Here is a 22,599-nt window from a genome sequence, read left to right as displayed (position 1 = left end):
TCTAAGCTGTTTTGGTATCGGCATGATGAATTTCTAAATTCAACCTTTTTTTTTTTTCTTTTTTTTTGGGGGGGGGTGGGGTTTCCTTTTTGTAGGGAGTCTGGTCTACATTGCCAGTAAATGAGAAAAAACTAAATGCAGCATTTAGATCAGCCAGAAGTGTCATTTTGATATTTTCAGTGAGAGAAAGTGGAATGTTTCAAGGTAAGATGTCAATTTAATCAATGAACTTTATTTTTTTTTTGAAGTTTTATTTTAATAACCTCTCCCTCCATTCTCCATTTCAAGGTTTTGCTAGGCTTTCGTCAGAATCTCATCATGGGGGATCACCGATACACTGGGTTTTGCCACAAGGAATGAATGCAAAAATGCTTGGTGGGGTATTCAGGATTGACTGGATTTGCAGGTAGAGAATTACTTTTATGATTATATTTTGGTAAGTCAGTTTGCTGATTCCTTCACACAGCTCATATAAATGTTTTGTTTTAAAAGATATTTTCATTTTGTGTGAATATTTGTGTCTTTACCTAATTACAGAAGAGAGTTACCTTTTACAAAATCTGCACATCTTTCAAATCCATGGAATGAACATAAACCTGTGAAGATTGGACGAGATGGCCAGGTGAGAGTCCTTTAGTTAGCTATTCATAATGTTTGAGTAATAAGGTTTTGAATTTTTTGCTGTCTGAAACCATTCTTTCAAACCATTCTTCATAAAACATTTAAGTGCATTTTCAAGTTCATCTGTTAATGCTTTATTTATTTGTTGATAGCTATACAAAACTAACAAAACACATGACAATTTCCTGTTGACTCTTGACTTGTACAATATGTTGTAATATCACAAAGGATTTGTCTTTTAAAACCTCTTTAGCTACTATTTTCAATATATTTTTATTACTGAAAAAATTTAAAAGGTCTTTGTTTCATGGTGTACATTTTTATCTAAGCTTATTCATATTAATAAAAAAAATTACAATTATGAAGTTGTATTCCAAATTATGGAAGAGTAGTGGTTACACCTACTGCCTCCCAGTTCTGCAGACTTGGTTATAATTGTTGCCACAGGCTTGTTTTAAATTGAACGGCTCTGCCTGCCTGTCTTTCTGTCTCTCTCTGGGTTCTGTGGTTTCCCCGTTTCATTCTAAACATGTGTATGTTAGATAAATCATCCCATTTTGACTGTGATTGAATGTCCGGTTTTAGACTGGTGTGCTTTCTTGGGTCTTCCCCTGTTTGAAGGAGCTGAGGGAAAACCACATATTAACACCTTCGTTATCATGTTTATATGTTTTTAGAAATATAAGGTGTCATATCTAGTACATTTTAATATAATGTTATATACACACTGTAGGTAGAATATTATATGATACTGCTAGTAAAGCAATAAGACTCCAATATCATTGGTTTGATGATTTTAAGTACTTTTACTAAGTACAGTTTGAGTCCGTAATTCTACCACCATTTTAGTTAAAGTATAATTTCAGGTTAGTTAAGCAACATGTGTTACTCAGTATGCAAGACTGCATCTATCTCTGTTGGTCAAACATCAGGTTTTTTTTTTTTTTTTTTTTTTTTAACAAATCTCTTATTCTTTGATACTAGAAGGAAGTCAGTTAATAGGGTGTAGGCGGTGTCTTAAAATGGATTGATAGGTATTGTTACTCTTTTAATAGCATATTGGATAATACATTGTTCTTATATGTTGTAGTATTTACCTGTGGATCTTTAGTCTTCAGTTAAAGTGTCAGGTACTGTCAACACCTATAGTTATTCTTTTTTGGTATCATCTTCCAAAGCAAGCAGAACATCTTTCTTAATCTTTGCCAGTTTTTTTTTTTTTTGCCTAAAATGTGCTATAGTAGCAGGATTAAACATACATTGATTTGTCTGAAGATGAAATGAAGCATAATGAATAGCATGTTTTGAAAGGTTCTGCTTTTATTGTATAACCATCACATTCTATAGTTGACTGATATGTTTTCATTTGTGAATTCCATGCAGATACTGATATTTTATTATGATTCTTTGTCTTTATTTAAAGGAGATAGAACCAGAATGTGGAACACAACTTTGCCTTTTGTTTCCTCCTGATGAAAATATTGACTTGTATCAGGTGATTCACAAAATGCGTCACAAGAGGAGGATGCATTCTCAGCCACGATCAAGGGGACGTCCAACTCGCAGAGAACCTGGTCGGGATGTGGGAAGGTTAGAAACGTTCTTTGGACTGCTAGTAGGCACTCTTGTTGGAGTAACATGATGGAACTCTTTATGATTCATCATCCCAGTGCTGTCTTCAGAAGAAGAGAAGGAATGAAATCCTCAAATCAAGCTGCACAGACGACATGTAGCTTCATTGGGGATTACACAGCAGTGATTTAATTTTGAATTTTATTTTTATTTTTATTTTTTTTTTTAAAGAAAACCTGAATTCAGGAAGGAGATCTTGTATGTAAGTGGTACAATTTCTAAGTTGATTGAGGATTTAAGCAAGGTTGGCTACAGTTATAGGAAATTACCCTTTCTTCCCCCAGAAATTTTAAGCAGGTGTAAGCAGTGCATGTTGTTTCCTTTACTAGATATATTTTGCCACTTTAGAACCTTTGTTTTAATATCTTGCAAAAGCCTTTTCTTTCAGGTGTATCCCTGTGGATAAACCTTATCAAATATGGGACTTTTATAAAGAAGCCATAATAATTTTACAGAAGATGATGCCTCACTTTTCAGGGGGAGAATAATATAAAAAAAATATTTTTCCAAGAGGAGCATTTTTGCGGGACCTTCTGAATTTTGTCTTCATGGTGCATTTGACCAATGAAAAAAATCATTTACTAACCCAAAGTAAAGTAAAATAAAAGTAGCCGAGAAAAGAATGCAGATGTCCTCCTGCTGAGCTGCTGGAAAAAGATAGGCCAGTTTGAAAAGGTGAATCTGAGGCTACTGGGAAACTCGGCAGCAAACCAAAGCCGGGCTCATTCTGTGTCTGTTTGCAGTCTTTCTTGTTGTCTGCAGCAGTGCAGAAGTATGGACCACTTTATGATTTCAGATATCAACTTCTTTTATGTGCTGCTTTATCCGAACTGTGTGTTCGCGGCATTGTGTTGGAAATAAAAGGGTGTTTTTAAGATTGTTCCCAAAGTAAAGATAAAAAGAAAAGAGAGCAATATGGCAATGAACTGAAATATGAATGCTGTTTTAAAGCATTCTCCATGCCTGCATAGAAGGAAATTTAATGGTTTATGCTACCCGCTTCTCAAAAGGACTTTGGATATTTTGTGTTGTCAGAAGCCCATGTTAAAGTTTCCAGTTATGGTAGGTAGGAAAAAAAAATCCTTGGAGTTTCCCATTCCTTGATCTAAAGGACTTTACACATATAAGGTAGCAGGACCCCTGGCAGCTTTTTTTCCCCATCCCCTCCTCCTATTAAGGCTTATATGGACTGAGAACCCAGCTGAAGGTGTGAGCCATGGGGATACACGGTGCTGTTTATAAATGGAATTGCCCTTGCTTTTTGTTTGCAATGGACTGTTTAAAAAAAAAAAAAAAAAAAAAACAAACAAAAAAAAAAAACAAAACCAATGCTGCCAACACTGCCTGCCAGGCTCTCCTTTATGTTCTTGGCTTTAGAACGTAAAATCTTTAGTTGGACTTTTTATATGAACTTTACTGTCATAATTAATGCCATCGTTTACAGTCTCAAAACTACAAGAAAAGCGGTATGTCACTACTTTAACCAGATTTTTTGAACTTGATTTAAGTTAAGTTAAACTTTTTTTTGTTAATGAGTTAGTCTTTTTGTAAAACAAGCTGATAACTAAAGTGTTTAAGTACAATACTTGATTATAGTAGGTTTAGACACAAAAAAAGATGTGACACTTGTATTGATTGTGTGAGTATTCAGAAATGGGATGTTTGTGGAGTACGGTGGTGTCAATCTAGAGAGAATATGGTGAGTGATGTTATATGGATTTGCATACTGTATATGTGTGCATGTACGTGAATGTATATAAAAATGAGGGAGAGAGAAGATACTTTAGTGAAAGTTTAAAACTAAATACTTTAAGAATTGTGAGGCAATCATGCATTTTTATTTTTTTTACATAATAGGCTGTATGCCTTATCTTGTCATAATTTGTTTTTATTACAGTGTCATTTTATGCATTTCTAAATGTCCTTTTTAGCTTTAGATAGTATTTATTCTGCTCCACTTCTCATCATTAACAAGGCTCTTAGAATAGGTTTTCTATAAAATTGTCTTGTAAAATGTATTTTAGCCCGAGCCCTTCTCTTCATAAAACTTAATACCTTTAAGCCATGGGTGCTGTTAAAAGATAAAAAGAAAAATCTCATAAAGGGTTCATCACTTCACAACACATTTCCTTTATTGAAATTAATATTTGATTTTTTTTGGGTTAAAAATGATTTAATTCTTGTGTTGAAGTACACTTGTTGATATTCTGTATTCATTAAAATGTGTTAAATCTATTGTTGTTTAATAAATTATTTAATTTACATAGGCGTCGGCCAGAGGAGTATGACATGCACAGCAGAAAAAGGCCAAGGATTGACTATCAACCAGAATTTCCTCAGAGACCAGGTGGTTATATAGATCTGAATAGTTTAATTAAAAGTTAAAGATTTAGTTGAAAACTTGTAATAATCTAGAGTAGAAAGAGTGATCTGAAAATGTTCTGGTCTCGAAAAACAATTTGGGTCATTAAGGTTCATAATGGGGACTGAGGCCATCATTTGTATTAGTGCCATTTACCAAGTTTGAATATATTGTAGCAGTGTATAGGAAAGACTTTTTTTGCATATTTGTAGCTGATTTGAAAATATTTTTGGTTATGCCATAATCTGAACTAGAACTAAATTATTGTTCCCTTCTACTGATGTTTTTGTTAGCAAAGTAATTTTTTATCAAAAGCTTGACTCATTTTTCTGAGTTGGGGCAAATACACATACTGCTAATTCTAAAACCTAAGACCTTTTCACTGATTAACTAACTTGGTTGACTTTTGGTAAGTTGTTGCAAATATGTTCCAAATCAAACACGTTTTAGTCTAAAAAAGGGTTATGGATAATTATCATTCAGAAAGGATTACATTCCAAAATACAAAGGTTTGTTTGAGGAAAAAAAAAAAAAAAAAAGTTACATGTATTATCAAGTTTAAAAGCTCCTCAGTGTTTAAGTGATGTTTTTTCCTCCACTTTTGGCCTATCCCCTAATGTGGATATGGAAGGCTTCGCCACTCCTGTCCTTTCTGTATATTAATTCCTTCCACAACTATCCTCTTGATAGTTGTTTGTGTACTTTTTTTTCTTATGTGTAGACATATTAAAATCTTCTTGTGGACTTAGGAATTTCAATACTACTATAGCAAGCTCTTCTTCACTATCATTAACATTTTGTTAATTGTTTGTACTATCATGTAGTCAGACAAAGCAAACGCTTTCATTAAACAACTTAACTGCATATAACTATATCTGCCTGTATACATTTCTGCCCTTCACAATATTCTTAGAAAGGTTTACATAGGAGTGTAAATGTGAGCAAAATTTAATAAAGCAATTTAAACAAAGAACCAATCCTAAATTGTACATCAAACAAATGTTAAATGCTTAATTATCTTTTACTATTTCTTCTGATTTGCAAACCTTTGGCAGTTGGTTCCTACTTTTTCTGTAATTCTAGCAAAATTATAGATCGGTAATGCAGCCAGTACTATTGATCTTAATTTTTAAAATTTGTAAATAGGCATGACTGTGACCAAATCCAGTTCTTGCTGGTGTTTATTAATTTTTAAGAGCAGCTTTATTGAAAAAATAAACTTTGCCTTGTCAGAGAGGTAAAATTGATTTAAGCGTTCAGAGAAAAACCAATAATGTGAAAACAGAAGAACAGGCAACCTGACTGGAAATCCCACCTATGTAAAAAGTGATCCATGATTATATTTTCTGTCTTTGGAGCATTGTATTTGGTCACTGTGGCTGAAACACACATGATAAGAGAGTGGTCCTGTACTCTTACAGTTTCCTCTAAACTGTTTTATGAATAGTAGGGAATGTTTAGAGGAAAATAACATTTCGGAGATGCATGATCTGAATATCTTGTTTTTAGTAGTGGTACATGTGGGAAGCAAGTTTCTCTCATTGTAGCTCTTCTCATAGTGATCACACACTTCAACTCCATCTTTAGCTGTTTTTTTGGTGAGACAAAATTTTTTTTTTTTTTTTAAATCTTGGTGAGTTATTATGTTAATTGATGTGTATTTATGGCACAAGCAGCATCCCAGTCCATAAAAGTGGATGGATGAATATTTTACTATGCAGGGCTGTCTTTAACAAAAAAACAATCAAAAACAAAACATAGGCATGATTGAATATGATTATTTATTATTTGCCTGATGCCTTTATTCAAGGCAACTTACATTTGAGATGTAGTTGGTTGCATTTCTTTTGTTTTTCCTATTGGGACACAGGTAAGCAAAGTGACTTACTTATGGTCACACTGTCAGTAGTGGGATTTGACCCTCAACCACAGGGTTTGAAATCCATTGTATCCAACTATGCCAATGGGCTGTTGAAGGTAATTGAAAAGCCTTAGTATAAAGAAAATTTTCTGAAGCTTTAAAGGGAACTGATTTGCTCTCTTAAAGGAGAGTCTGTGTTGAACAGATTTCATCTTTCACCCACTCATTCCTTTAAAGGCAGCTTTCTATCAGATGCAGTACACAGTGAAAGTTGAAATAACTAGGACATGGGATCTGCAGTGGAAAATGCCCTTGAAGAATATAAAGAAAATTCAATCTCCCTTTCCTAAAAAATAGTACACTGTAACTATGGGAAGACACTATTTTGTCCAGGTCCATGGGAAAGAAGCTGTTAAGAGACAGTATTTATTTTAAATTTGCAGATATTTTGTCATGATTTTTATTTACCAACTTCACCAACACCACGCAGACGTATAGCAGATATGCACATGTCAAGTGTTTGAAAGAGGAGCAGTACTGCAGTTGTTTGAATATATCAACAGGTACCCACCAGTGTTATTTATGTAGGGCTGCAAGGCGTCAGTTGTGTATCATTAGGTAAGAGGCATGCCCTTTTTATATAGTGGGTCGAGGGAAAATACCGGTCATCAATGCCCATTCTTAGTTCGTCATTCAGTATATTTAAAAAGAGATTGAAGCGGCTGTGTATATGTACTGATTACTGAATATCTGTGCAGCAGTGTCAAAGTTGTTGCAAACCTTAATTTTAGGGTGTACTCACACTGACAATTTTATTCCACGATTGAGCACGTTTGTTCATATGTAACCCCGTGAAGTCTAGTTCGTTTGACCAGTGTGATCACTTTGTGCCAGGCCAACCGTACTGTTCCCTAGGCCCACTCTAAACAGGTGGCCCTGAGCACGGTTCAGTAGCATTCAGGAACTGTGTGATAGCTAAACGTGCCCAAAGCATGGTAAACAGACATGATATCAATGATGCTGCATGTCAGTGCAATTCTCATTTCATTCAATATCTTTAGAGTTAAAAATAGGTTTTTATTCTCACCTTACACATGACCGTGAGTTGTAGTTGGCCAGAAAAACTGCAAATTCCTCCCTTAACATCATTTGTTGCCATAAAAATCTTCTTGTACATGAAGCACGATTAACAGCAAGTTGCTACGCTGCAAACTCAATATATCCGTAAGAAGGTAGCGTGTTATCCTGCCCTACTCGACAGCAAAACAACCACAAAAATTTTTTTTTGGGTTTACATGAAGTCTCTTGCTCATGATGTAAATGTGCTTGGGTCCAGAACATTAAGTGCACTCCAGTGGTTGGTGCAGTTGTGCTTGGACATACATTACATTATTAAAATGAGTGGCCCATTCAAGAGGGTTGTCAGAATGGTGTTTTAAGTGCTCAGTCATTTTTGAAACAGTAGTGTCATTTTGCTGATGTCTTTGGAGTAAAATTGTTTTCATTTTTCTTTCAGCAATTGCCCAACTATAATTAACTGCTTTACTGCTTTTCCTTTAAAATAACCATACTCCAGAGACAAGAAACTGGTCTAAATCATGAACATTCTTTAGGTGCTTTGTCTATGATAATTTTACTTGTGATTACCTGTGATTTTTGACAGTAGTTTGGTTGATGTAGTAAACAGTGCATCTGACATGAATAGCCTTGTCCTTTACATTATGGTTATAGAGGACCCCACCTTCTGAAATGATTGGTACCAAGGCAGATTGCCTGCCCAGCTACTTAAAAAGAAGTTTCTCATCTAATCCTCGAATATAAAAATACACTTGCAGCCTGCATGTATACCTCCAGACAACCCTGCAATTAAAACCTACCACTAATGTGCAGTAAAAATTTTCTTACTAGGGTGTTAGGCCATGGTGGGCCCCAAAACAATACACTTTGGTGGCAAAGCAAATGTTTCAAACTGTGTGTGAGGAAAATGATGGTCATTCTTTTTTCCCCAGTGGTATTTGTAGTCACATTTCCTAGAGCTGCTTTTCTTTTTTGCATTAGTGCACACACAAATCAGAATTGATGGATTAGCACAGCAATGGTTATCCATAGCTGCTGATGTCTTTGTTTGACTTTCATGAAATATCCTATTGTTGTTCTTGGTGACAGTGAAGCTCCTCCTAAGACGTGCCTCAACAATCACTAACATTACTGTGCAATTACTTATGTGTAAGTGAATATTAATTGCTTAATTAACACAATTAAAAGACCTATATAGAAGCAGGTGTTACCTGGTATTTTTTATTAACATTTTGGCTTATGGTTTATTGAACATAAAGTATACTAAAATAAATAACATGCTCTTGAAATATACATTTTTAAGCTAATAAGTGTACCAAAAAATTTATTCACAATATTCATACAGTAAACTAAAGTGTTTGGCGTATTTTAAGTCACAGTTCTAATAAAATGTTTGTTTTATCAAAAAGATACAAGTCTAACATGCTTAACGACTTCATATGTAAAATCGACACATTTGGCTTATAAGCTAACAAGCCTATTGTTATACTAAGCAGTGAGTACAATTTCTTTGTTTTTTTTAATTAGAAATGTGAGCTGCCGTCATAAACACAACTCCCTTTTAATTCCCACACTCCATCAGGGAGTGTCCATTTTGATTACAGGACAAAATGAAAAGGCCTGGGCTTGTTCTCTTTTAATTTCTACTGAAGAACAACCTCCCTTTTCTTACACTCCAACCTTAGCTGGACAACATACATATCTGCCATTCCTCTCCATGCACAGGATATCTGCTCAGACCCCCATTTTTCAGTGAATTCCTTTCTTTAATGTAAAAGCCAATACTCCTATCTTCACACTCTACCTGTCTTCACACTCTAAAGTTGGATTGTCTACTCCGTTGACCGGAAGTTCCAGCAGCAAAATGATGAGCAATTCCTCTAGTATCTTAATACTTCCGAGAAACTTAGACAAGCAGATAGCGGAAAATTGTTTTTTTGAGATTGGCTAATTTACTGATCACAGATTGAGTCATTTATGGTCAAAATCAGCAGCTGATTTATTTATCATCACTGGAGAAGATCCATTTTAATGTGATAAGTAGCACATATTGAGTTTTGTATAAAAAAATGGAGTGAAGAAAAATAAACACTGCAAGTGAAAGTTATGAAAAAGATGATACATAGTTGATGAATTGAGCTCCATTTAGGCAAGTATATAAGAGGATTGTGTATATAGCTGGTTTGCTGAATGTGAATTATTAGTTGCAGGTATTCCTGCATTCACTTTTGAACTGATTGTGCACATGTGTGTGTGTTTGTGTGCTGTGAATTAATCCTCTAAATAGTTAATAGTGGTGAATTTAAATATTCATTCACTTGAAGCAATTTAACAGTGTGAAGGTTGAGTTTTCTCAAGTACTATGGCAGGTTTTCAGTATTTCCTAATCATAATAATACATAGTCTCAAGTTTTAACATCTTTCTAAGATATAGCTAGTTTAAATTGTTCCTAATTGGTTGTAAAGATGAAATATTAGTATAAACCAGTGTTAAGTAGTCAGAACTACCTATTTTAGAAACTAAATCTTGACTGAAGATGAATTGATTAAATAAGTCTTAAAAAGTATTAAAATGTTCTAATTGATTAAATAAAAGTCTTAAAAAGTATTAATGTTCTATGTTCAGAGAAATTTCAATGTTTCGAAAAAAGTGTCAAGTTCAATAGGCAGCTGGATCCTTACGAGAGAAACAAATATCCATTGAGTTTGATTTCACTAGTAATTGTTGGTAAGGTAGCAGACATGTTCCGGAATTCAAAACTAAATGTATGTACTGCTTTAAGGTATTTTGCAAACTTAATAGAAGCAGGACTCATTTTAGACTGAACTGCTTGTATACCTTTAAATTAAAAGAAAAAAAAAAACTTTTAGAAATGTTTATCGTGTTGAATTACTAATCTGTAAAAATGTATTTTACAGATCTTTCAACCATAAAACTAGTGTTAATTATTGTTTAATTTATCATCTAAGATGAAGCAACCTGTAACCAATAATTTTCTAAGTTGTGTTTCAGTATCATTTGGGGCTAGCTAATTAAAATAACACATTGCCGTATTTAATATTTTAATACAGCACTTGAATACATTCACAGGATTTTTTGTATATGTACAACCTTTAAATATCTGGTTTGCTTTTTGTAATGCTTACTTGTAGTCACATATTCCCTTTCAGGGTTTCATACAGATTGATTTGTTTTTTGAACAAGAGGCTGTTTTAGAAATACCTACATTTTGTATTTGAAAAGCTTTTGAATGCTAGTATTCATAATAATAGATAGGTATGCCAGTAAATTAGGCAAAATATAATTTGGTTATGTCCTATTTAAAGCACCACCCATCCCCTAGTTCATCAAAATATTAATTTTAAAATCTCCACTTTCCACTACTGTAACAGTTCTAAATATGTTAAATATTTACCTCAATGTTTAATACTAAAAATTGATTTGGAGTTTGTACAGCAGAGATGCATAAAACATAATTTTCAAAGAAAAAAGAATTAATTAGGGGTGTGAATTTTGAAAGCTCAGTCCATTTTCATTAATAAAAATGTTTGTATACCTGAAATTATGCTGCCAAAGGAAACAGATATTTTTTTTTTGTTTTGTTTGCAAACTCACTGTGTGCTATTCCAAATCTTTACAGTTTGTCATGGCACAAATTAATATGGCATGCACAAGGCCCCATACCAATCAACACCAAATCCATATTTAGCTTTGGTACGGAAGAAATGTTTTATATTTAGTCATGTTATTTGAAACATACTGAATTTCTTAAAAAGACCATAAAAGATAAGTGGTGAAGTGATAGCTGGTTTTCAAATCTCAAAAGATATTCGTAGATTTTCTGTAAAATATTAACTTTTTCCTGCAACTGTTGATGTTAATATCTTGCTAATCTTTTTGCACCATATCAGCTGTAACTTAACACTGCTAGCTCGTCCACTGACAACCAATCAAAACCAAGTTCACCTTATCTGCTGATAATGTAGGTTGGTCAAGAGTTGTGAACTGGCTCCATTTGCTGAGAGGAATTATGCTGAAACAAAGCCTTGCTAGCCAAAATAACAAAAATTTAAATAAATATGCATTTTAATTGTTTAAGCTAAATATAAGCTAATTTTATGTAAAAGTAACCTAAATACTATAGGACATATTAGTTATGTTGCATCAGTCTCTGCATTAATACATTATAGCTAGTAGTCAGTGACAGTACACTGGTAAAGTATAGGCATTGTTTGTGACCTTTCAAGGTATGTTTTTTTTTTTTTTTTAAAGCTATAACACAATACATGAGCAGGAAATTAACAATCGTAAAAGATAATTTGCATAAGCAGCTGTAGGGGGTTCTTCTATGCAGTGACTATAAGACTGATGAGTACCCTTTATGTGGGCAAGCAGATATCTGCTGGACAGCCACCTTTTGAGAAATGGCACATCAGGCCCCTAGTTCTTTCCAGTGAAGTCATACCTGTGGTCTTTCAGCAATTTTTAAACATTAACTAGATAACCAAGTGCTTCCTTAGAAATACTGGCCTAACTTTTAATACAACATTCAGCTGTCCATGTACAAAATTAATCCAAAAGAAAGTATTTTGTCTCGTTATACATTTAAGTATAAAGTACTGTGTGCTGACACATCCACTCCTACTGGGACAGTTTATAGTCACAACTCTGACTAATATATGAATGGAAATTGACATGGATGGTCTAAGAACATGGATAAAAAAAACTGTAATAGTCCTTAATATTTGCTGATGTGGGAATATTTTAAATTTAAACGAGTTCCTGTTTTTTGGAATACATTTTATACTGATATACTACTGTTACTATTAATAAAAGTTTAAAATAACTATTATATTTGGTAAAATGCATTGGTCAACTGATTGTCTCAGCCCTAAATATAATGATGATTCCAGGATGAGTAGGAAATGAAGGTCCAAATATCAGTTACACAACACCACTAAATTTAGCTTAGTATATTTACCATAATTCCATAATTTGTTTATATTGTTGTAACATGTTGAATGTAGTTATTTAAGGTTATCTTGTATTAATGTGAAAGGATATTAATAACATAAGTTGACTATGATAAATGTACATTGTTTTAACATGTGAAGCTGTTAGTTATTACTTTAATCTTTGTCTTCTACTTTATTAAGGTAGGTGTCCTCTGTGTCTAACTTTTTTTCCCCCTTCCCCCTGTTCTTGACATTTTTAGATACACTTTTAACAAGTAACTTCATTCCCAACAGACGATTTTCTGGAGTTAGACGTGATGTGTTTCTTAATGGGGTAAGTTATTTAGAAGATTTTGAAATGTTAATATTAATAATGAAAACTTGATATACTATGGGACCTTGTTTAATGCCTCTTTTGGTTAACGTTCTTGAATTGATCAATTTAAATTTTATTTTTTTTTAAAGTACCAGCAACAGCATTCAGATTATAATAGTATCATAATGTTTATATCGAATTTCATTGCGTAGAATAGAGAAATAAACTTTGATTAATACCTTCCTTCTTGGTTGTACAAGCAACCCTCATGTGTTTAACAATGAGGTCAGTATGCACTTCCTTTTTTTCTAGTGAAGTACACAAACCCTTTCCCTAAAAGAATACATCTTTTTGAATATGTAATAAGACCCATCACACAAGAGCATTAGTAATAAAAATAGTAATGACGGGGTGGGGGGATACTCTACAATTGAAGCAAGAGGAATGAAGAAGCAGATAAAGGGTGCCTCACCACATTTTGAGCTGACTCATTTCATGAACGTTGTAAGTCTTAACTGGTGTATATTGTTTAGTGTTAGCCTGTGTGCTTGGAAAACAGTTTGTGGGTTAATGCAGGAGAAAGTAAGAAAACCCTGCCGAGCCTACCCTTTCCTTTTTAGAGTCTTCCCTGCTGGCCACCCCTAACTGGAGCAGCAGCAGTTGATAAACCGGGCTCACTGGTGAGTGGCTGTCTATTTTATTAATTTATTTGCATGTTTTATATATTTGCACTAGCTTTATTTTGTGGTAATCAGTGTTGCGATAGGTAGTTTTTGCTGTTTTTATATAGTCTATTAAAGCTTTTTTCCTGGGGGAAAGAGTGTTAGGCATTAGCTTAATGCTTTTTGGTTAACGCTCTAATCACTGGAACCAATTAACTGCGCTAACCAAGGTCCCATAGTACTCACTCAAAATAGACTGAATTTTACTGAAAGTTTTGGAAGTTGAATTTGCATATATCAAGATGCAGTCACACTCCATCATTTCTGTAGATTGGCAATCTACATTCTAAGATTAGAAGAGAGAAAAAGCTTAGTACAACCCTGCCAACCCAGATAACTATTAGGTCCGAATTACCTGGAAAGACTTCAATCATGACATGTCAGGCAGTCTTAAAATATGACTGAACACTAAGAAAGGATCGATAAAATAAGTGGAATTATGGTTCAGCAGATAAGTACAGTCATTCAGTTCAAAATGTTTATTGCTTTTTTTATTTCTTAAAAAGTATCTGCAGCTTTGTATCCTTTCAAGGCTGTATGCAGGAAAATCTGCACCTTCTATATTCCAGAATATATGTAGCCAAAATATTTACAGCGAGAGAAAATTATAACAAATATCCCTTGAGATTTAATGTTCTAATCGTAATATTTTATACAGTGATTTTATAATACCAAAAAAGATACCTATTACAGTAGTCAACTATAATGATTAAAGCAACTTGTTTTGTATGTTTTCAAAATTTGTGCTGTATACGTTTAAAATGAATTTGTTTTTCTCTTCTAGTCTTACAATGATTATATGCGTGAATTCCATCATAACATTGGACCACCGCCACCTTGGCAGGGAATGGCAAGTAGTTCCTTTTTGTATCAGTTTAAGTCCCCAGATAATTGTTGAATTGATAATGCAGCGTGCTTTCACATCATATTTTATTTTTACTTTTTTAATCTCACAATTGAATGAATGTTGATAGAATATTGATTACCTTAATTAAATATAACTTAGATACAAGTTTACAGCTTAGCATATGATGGGAAATTGCACTATATTTACAAGACCAGTGTTTTCTCAATGTTTATTTCTGCTATGGACATATAGTGAGTTGTTTCTTTGAGCACACACTCAGAGCTATGGAGATGACAGAATATTAAACCAGGTCAGTACTGGTAATCTTTTTCATTCTGTGTTTGGTGTCTGTTTCTAATGTCATATTCCCCATTCAACTGTATAGACAATATGCTGAACCTCCACTTGTCTCCATTAATGAGAATTTAGTCATCCGCGTGCATTTGCTGCCATTTCCTTACAAGCACTGCTGCGTTTTTTTAAACATTTTTTTTCTGGTTTTAAGGTTTTTTTTTTTTTAGTTCTAGTTTTTTAATTTTGATTTTATTTTATAGTTTTTCACTCTTTGTTTTTGTTTTATTTAATATTTTTTTCAGCAATGGTATGTTGTTGAAATAAACCCTGAATGGAATTGCGTATTTAAGAATTCAGAATTACGAGTGCTACCAAGCAGTTTGGTAAGACAGTAGGACTTTAGGGACTTTCAGAACTAGACTCGATATTATTTTAGAACAATTAAGTGGTTAGGATGGGTGAGCTTTGTTGGGCTGAATGGCCTGTTCTTGTCTAGATTGTTAATGTTCTAATGATGAGCTCCCATGAACAGCCTAGTGATGTCACAATATTGTGGCATTCTAAATATACTGTGGTAAGATTTTTGCAGTCTGACCATTTGCTATTGATGAAGCATTTAAAATAGACATTCATCACAATAGTGTTAGGTCCTCACTCTGTGGTATCGGAACACCCACTTTGAAACATTAGTGCTAATAACCCAATAAAAACTAAATTCATACATGTAATGTCCGCTTGGTTGATTGCGTGCTGCACATCTGCTTAATCTGTCGCTGCAATAGTGTTGTCAACAAACAAGCAATAGTTGTGCAAAATAAGGATGAAATTGCTGAAATTCCTTATGTGGTAAAGGAAGATAACTTTTTTTTCCCCCCTTCAGCCTAAGTGTGGGGTTGACTATTTAAGCTTGAGCAATTTTCAGTGGCTCAGATTTTCAAACATGTTTCATGTTTTATACACTGTTTCCTTAAAATTTGATGAAAGCTGCTGCCATTCGCTGACAGCAGGGCATCTGTGACTGATGGTCACTTAATGGCCAATGAAAGCTACAGAAAGAGTCATTGGAAAATGATGAGGCTTTGGTATTCTCTCTCTGTTCTAGAAGGAAAAACTGGCTAATGGCTGAAATGACCAGTGAAATCCACAGATTCTGAAGCCAGCAGTGAGGGGTACTTGCACATGTGCACAAATACAGATCAGTTCTTGTCTCTAAACTAATATTACCACTGTGCAGTTTTAAATAATATTTAATACCAGTAACGGCGCACTACATGATAACGTGCAGTGAATACACTTGAGCATTCATAGTATTCATCCTTTTTCTCTGTACGTTTAGCATTCATTTACTCAGAGGTTGATGTGCTTGCTGCTTCCTGAGCAGCTCTTCTTTTCTCCACCCTAGCGGCCCGCTGCTTCTCTTCTTTCGTTGGCATAGTTTTTGTGTTGCAATTACTTAGTACGTTTTCTTTAATTTTTCACTTAATCTGGCACTTAAGTCTTCAATCTGCCTCAAGAATGATTAGCGAAGGTGGTAGGGAATGAGAACAGCGCCCGTACACATGCGTCGCACGGCTGCCCTGCCGCGCTACCGAGAGTTGATTCTACAATAAAATGCAATAAAAAGAGTAATAAAATAATCACCCCGAAAGCGGATAGTAGACATCACGTAGTGTATGTGTACCAAATTTCAAGTCAATAGGTGAAACGGTTTGCGAGCTACAGGTGATTTAAAATCCTGGACAGACAAATGAACAGCCACGGTAGCATATTAAAGAAGAAGAAATGTATTGGTGGCTTCATGCTAGCATGTACATTGTGCACAAAGACTGGTGGTGTGTGGTGAAAATTAAAATTGCAAAAATTACATCAGTTTTCTTCTTATTTTCATTAAGTTTTAGTTTTCAGACATTTTTTAATTTACTTTTAGTTAACAAAATAGGGGCGGCACAGTAGCGCAGTGGGTAGCGCTGCTGCCTTGCAGTTAGGAGACCCGCTTCTCGGGTCCTCCCTGCGTGGAGTTTGCATGTTCTCCCCGTATCTGCGTGGGTTTCCTCCCACAGTCCAAAGACATGCAGGTTAGGTGCATTGGTGATTCTAAATTGTCCCTAGGGTGTGTGGGTGTTTGTGCCCTGCGGTGGGCTAGCGCCCTGCCCAGTGTTTGTTTCCTGCCTTGCACCCTGTGTTGGCTGGGATTGGCACCAGCAGACTCCCGTGACCCTATAGTTAGGATATGGCAGGTTGGATGATGGATGGATAGTTAACAAAATAATTACTTTTTTAAATTAATGACATGTTTCATTTTAATTTTCGTTGACAAGAATAATACTGGCTGTAGCAGTATCCTAAGTTTATGCAGGAGGCTTTGAAGTAAAGTGCCAGTCATATGAGGATTATTCTTGTTTGTGTGAGAACAGAGGTGCAGGTTCTAGTGATGTGGCAGGATTTTGTATGATCGATGGCAATGGTCCTTCAGTCTCAACTTTGCTTTAACTTCACAGGAAAACTGTGTATTTGTAAGTGTATTTGGGCTTAAATTTGAATATGAGGGATGAACACAGGCAAACACCTTTCTTCATTGTGTTTTGTGTGTACTAACTAAATGCCCAAACCACCTCAGTTAGCTCCTCTTGAATATGCAGAAGTAGCTCCTTTACTTTGAAGCGTCCATGTATTGCTGAACTTCTCTCCATATTAGAGTGAGCCCAGCAGCCTTGTGTGGGAACCTAATTTCATCTGCTTTTTCTTGCACACTCATTCTCCCAGTCACCTCCCTGTGATTGTTACAATTGATGAGGATAGTAGTGTAGATTAACTAGTAAATTGAAAGCATTGTCTGAGACTTCTGCTCCACCACCAAGATGTCAGGTACAGCATCTATAAAATGATGCTGTTGAACCTGTTCTTTGTTCAGTTTCACCTGGGGTATTTGAACTCCTCCATTTGTGGTAGCTGCTTCACCCATTACATTGAGAAAATAATCCACACAATTCCGTGACAAGTCTGTGACAACAGATTTGGAAGTACAAATTGTCATCCCAGTGGAGTCTTGTTCAGTGTGAACTGTTCCAGTGCACAGCAGGGGTCATAGTCTGATGAGACTAAACAGACAAACTTGTTAACAGCAGAGTTGCAACCTGTATGTTGCCAAACTGGAAGCTCTCCATTAACATTGGTTGTGTCCTGATATTCTACCTGAAATTCATAATGATGAAGAGAGAAAGTGCTCATCAGCTGAAGTCTAAACGCCATACTGCCATAAGTATGCATGTCTGCAGGACTAACATCTTAGTTTAACTAGGTTGGAGTTTTATTGGTTCAATTCTTGTTTTATTAGTTTTACTTCCTTGATGCTCTTCAAAATCAATGTAGAAAGTAATTTAGTATTCAAGTTTTTCCTATTTTATCTGCTTCATTTACACACTGATACTTCCTTGAAATAAAGAAAAAAAATCTTGCTTCATGAGGTGTGATTTTGATTAATCCAGCTTAACAATGAGATGATGGCCTCTGTCTTTTGCACTGTGAAGGGTGATATATGAAATAAGTATCTGCAAATCAAATAATGAAAACCAATGTTAAACCCATCCCTATTTCATGATTTTCTTACATATGAGATCTAGATGGAAAGCTAAGCCAACGTGCAATATAGTATTGAACCGGTACTAAAACTTTGACTTAAGCATCAATACCAGCTTTTGGACCTAAGTAATGGCATTGAAGCAAATAACGGACTATTCCACATGCACTAACTCCCCAGTCTCACATCAGCTTCATCACTTCCCCATGCAGCCTTGCTGCACTCTGCAAGTCAATACATGTAGATTTGGGGGTTCGCCTTGTAATCTCCCACGTGTCTGTATTAATATACATTAAACAGTGGGATGTAACATGAGGAGATTAGTGTTTCATGAACCCCTCAGGCGAATCAAGGTGGATGTAATACAAATACTTCATCATTAAAGGGTGGTGGGGAAGGGAGTGGTTTGGTAACTTAAGTTGTAAACATGCTAGTAAACAACTGAGCATCATTCCACTACTGAAACTTGCGAATTGCTGGTACTGTAATGCTTAAAAAAAAAAAAAAGAAAAAAAAAGTTTCCCTCCCAGTACTGGTGTACCAGGTAACTCAAAAATCAAGAAGTAGGGCCAGCTTGAAGATTGTGTGTAAAAATGCAAACACCAAGTTAATGGTAAAGCACAGCTGTCAATGGGGGCTTTAGTTTTAACTTCTTACTCATGAGCAGTGAGAGACAGAACCCAAGTAAAATAACCACAAATAATAATTTTGTATTAGAAAAATGCCCAGATTAAAGTCGTATGACATGTTTATCCCTTACAGTTTCAATTTAAAGTTGAATATACAGGAATCAGGGTAAACCTGGGCTGTGTTTGTTTAGGTAATGCCCACTGTTATTCTTCAGATAAGTCTGAAATGTCCAAATGTGAATTTCTACAAAGATTGTCAAAAATTGTTTTTAAATATAATAAGTAATTATAAGTTATTTATTAAGTAAGTGAGTAATCTAAGAAATCTAAATGTGTTTTTATTTCAGCCACCATATCCAGGAATGGAACAACCACCACATCATCCTTACTACCAACATCACCAGCCGCCTCCTCAAACACATCCTCCTTATTCTGGACACCATCCAGTACCACATGATGCAAGATACAGAGATAAGCGAGTGGTAAGTGTGCCTTTGGGCTTATCAAACAATATTTTTGTACACAAATCAGTTATTTATTATTTCTCTCTCTCTCTTGCAGTAGAATAACTTTGCTTGTCATATAGTAAACTTCATTTTTTATTTTTTTGATTTTATTACAATCAAATAGCATTCCATACAAATAACTTAAGTTTTACCAAAAAGGTTTGAAACAAATCAACCCCCACCCTCTCATTTCATTTCTGGGTAATGGTTTTTATGTCTCCACTATCATTTTTTTTCATTATTGTGTTGCCAGCAAATGAAAACCATTTTGATATATACAGGACACAGGGTAGAGGTCTAGGCCATGATTGAGAAATTACAGTTAAGATTGTATTACAGTTGCAAAAGCACTGCATGCCTCTACTCTTACACTCCTTTTGGCAAACACTGAATTTACTAAAAGTGGTTAGAGCTTCAGCAGCATGGTGCCAGCACTCTGCATTTAAGCTGGACACCCCGATATATGTATGGAGTTTGAACATTTCCCCAGAACGAGTGTTCCTGCTACTTCACCCATAAGCTTGTTTATTAGGTTAAATTGAGTTCAAATTAGATGTGTATACACTAGTGGGTCCCGTGTTGGACTGGTGCCATGTTTTCTGTCTTTTGCCCAGTGCTGCTGAGAGAGGCCCCAGTCTGCCATGACACTTGATTAATTTGAGTAGGTGTGAGAATCTTCTGCATTGCTGGCAGTAAGTCAGACTTGTTTCCGGTGTGGATTTTAAGCATCTCAAGAGTCTTAGTTATGAGTGAGGGAATTAGAGAGCAGGAGATCAATAGGTGGATTGAAGTAGCACCTACAGTTATATGGATGTTGTACCTGGCAGTCATGGTGAAGAGAGCACTGAGCCGAAAGGCAAAGCTCTCGATTTTCCTGTTGATGTTCCTACCCTCACCTGTGGCTTCATGGCCATGGGTGTCTGGGCTCAGCCTTTGGGTTAGCTTGAAGGGTGAAAATGAAATAAAGACTTTTGGGAGACTTTTCAAGAGAGAGGATTTCTTCTAACTCATGTTTTTATTATTCCAGCATGACTATGACATGAGAGTTGACGATTTTCTAAGGCGTACTCAGGCTGTGGTGAGTGGACGCAGGAGTCGTCCCAGAGAAAGGGAAAGAGATCGAGAACGTGACCGACCACGTGACACACGTAGAGACAGAGAGCGTGACAGAGGCCGAGAAAGGGACCGGGACAGAGAACGAGAACGAGTACGGGACAGAGAGCGTGAAAAGGAGCGGGGTCGGTATCGAAGATAATCACCTGCAAAATTTGGAAGAATTTGTTTACACTAGTGAGACCTTACTTTGAAGTTACCCTTTTAAAAATAAAAGTGAAGTAATGTTTTTGTTCTCATGTTACAATGTGTATGATAATTTGCCCATGTATGTCTAATGCATGCAGTATAACAAAAACTGGAGGAGGTAACCAAAAAGAGAAATCTGGATCTTTTGTTTTAAATGTGGTAAAGAATGGTTGAGGTGAATAAAATGTATGTAAATATTTTTTATATTGTTAATTTTAATCATTTTTCTAGTTAAGTGTTTTTCTCTTTAATTTAGTTTTGTCCATACTGAAAACAGCAGAATGCTCCCATTTATTCAAACACATCTTTGATGATAGTAATTGCACACCTTTAAGTTTAAATTTTGCTGCTAGTCAAAGATGTACCTGTACAGTATGACAAAGGCAGTGTTGTAGAAAGCTTTTTTAAGTTGTAGTTATCTATGATTTTGCCAGTGTTAAATTAAAATATTAACACACTATTGCCATATTGCCCAGTTAATAGCGGCCTCAGTTTTGTCAGATAATTGGTACATAACTTTAGCCCCAAACACGTATACAGCGTCTTGCAGAGTTGTGCTTTAGCAAGAAAAATAATTGAAGTATCTTTTTAGTGATACGTTTTGTACCTAAATAAAAAGCAAAAGAGTCTGTTGGCCTATGTGTGCTTTTTTTTTTTTCCCTTTCAAAGAAACAAAGAAGACGGGCGTGCGTTTAAGATGAGGTATGTAATACTCGCTGATCATGGCACCTGAGAGCGGCGATGTGGACATGTCACTGTACCCCATACACATAACATTAACAATCCCATAAACATAACTCTATTTTAGTCACCACTACTGGGTATATAACAAACAAAATGATCATATTTAGGTATTCATTTGATCTTTATGGTTTGTCAAGGCTGTAGGTCCAGGTTACTTCTGGGCACACCCGTGTATTGTTCGTGCTAAAGCCAGTGAGTCCCTGATGTGGAGTAGTGAGGACGTGATGGGCTGTAACAGTGCTTAAATGGATCGGCTCTGTGCAGGAGTCTTTGTTTCAGTGTGTGTGTGTGTGTGTGTTAAGCTTAGGGTGTACAAAAGTATGCCAGTCTGTAACAAACTTGTTATCGAGTCCTACACCTCGCTCTGAGAATGTCATCTAATGCAAACCAACAGTTAAGATGTTAAAGCTGTAGGAGCAACATATCCCATATTTGTGTAACTGGGCTCGTTCATCAGGCACTTCACACAAGTCGTCACCACTGGGTCTCTGGGGCACAAACTCTGCTCTACACCCCACATGGAGTTTTCAGAAGAGGTTGAGTCAGTGGAGAGCTCCTTCAGCTCCAAAGACTTTAGGTGGTGTGGCAGATGCTGGGCATCAGCATTCATTTATATTTCACCTTTCTGCTGTGCTCCACCATCTGGAATAGGTAAAGTAAGGGTTTTGCATATTTGGACAAATGCTTGGATTACATATAACAAGTAATTTAATCAAAAGGACTTTTTAGCATTGGATTCATTTTTTTTTTAATTACTCTGGCAGGTGCTCTGTGTCACACTCCCTCTTTCCCTTTTGTATATTAGTTTTTCTTTTTGTGAGGTTACCAACTTGGGGTTGTTAGTAACCAAAGGCGTAATGAAACAGAGAGACACCATTGTAAAGGGTCTTACGTTTCAGATGGTCATTTTAGTGCATGTTTAAGGGATTCACATCTGTGGTGTTCTTTGGGCTGAAGGTGGCCACATAGGTCTGGTTGTGCAGTGCAGGGGCTTCATGTATTAGAAGGAATTAATGCCATACAGAGTATTTGTGTATAGTTAATGTGCACAGATGTTCCACAATTATGAATAAAAGAATCATATTTAGATACAAATGTTTGGGTACCCTCGATTAAAATGTCTGTTACTGTGAGTAGTTCAGCGAGCAGAAGA

At 35.5% G+C, this 22,599-nt stretch overlaps 1 protein-coding gene across 4 annotated transcripts in view; it reads left to right on the top strand.

Moving 5' to 3' along the window:
* ythdc1 (YTH N6-methyladenosine RNA binding protein C1) overlaps positions 1 to 21,331 on the top strand; it is a 54,051-nt gene extending 32,720 nt beyond the window's left edge. For 2 of the 4 annotated variants that reach the window (XM_051929425.1, XM_051929423.1), the window contains 10 exons: positions 96 to 204; positions 289 to 406; positions 538 to 622; positions 2,045 to 2,211; positions 4,521 to 4,600; positions 12,770 to 12,843; positions 13,446 to 13,505; positions 14,332 to 14,397; positions 19,242 to 19,376; positions 20,428 to 21,331. In XM_051929425.1, coding sequence (XP_051785385.1) covers positions 96 to 204; positions 289 to 406; positions 538 to 622; positions 2,045 to 2,211; positions 4,521 to 4,600; positions 12,770 to 12,843; positions 13,446 to 13,505; positions 14,332 to 14,397; positions 19,242 to 19,376; positions 20,428 to 20,655 — 1,122 coding nt within the window. In that variant the 3' untranslated portion in view covers positions 20,656 to 21,331. The remainder of the gene's footprint in view (positions 1 to 95; positions 205 to 288; positions 407 to 537; positions 623 to 2,044; positions 2,212 to 4,520; positions 4,601 to 12,769; positions 12,844 to 13,445; positions 13,506 to 14,331; positions 14,398 to 19,241; positions 19,377 to 20,427) is intronic. The other 2 variants (XM_051929424.1, XM_051929426.1) reach the window with 1 other exon arrangement.
* Positions 21,332 to 22,599: the final 1,268 nt, after the last annotated feature.

Source organism: Erpetoichthys calabaricus, chromosome 7, assembly GCF_900747795.2.
Source record: "Erpetoichthys calabaricus chromosome 7, fErpCal1.3, whole genome shotgun sequence".
Classification (NCBI taxonomy): domain Eukaryota; kingdom Metazoa; phylum Chordata; class Cladistia; order Polypteriformes; family Polypteridae; genus Erpetoichthys; species Erpetoichthys calabaricus.
Note: the sequence above shows the minus strand (reverse complement) of the source record. Positions and strands in the feature narration are given on the sequence as shown.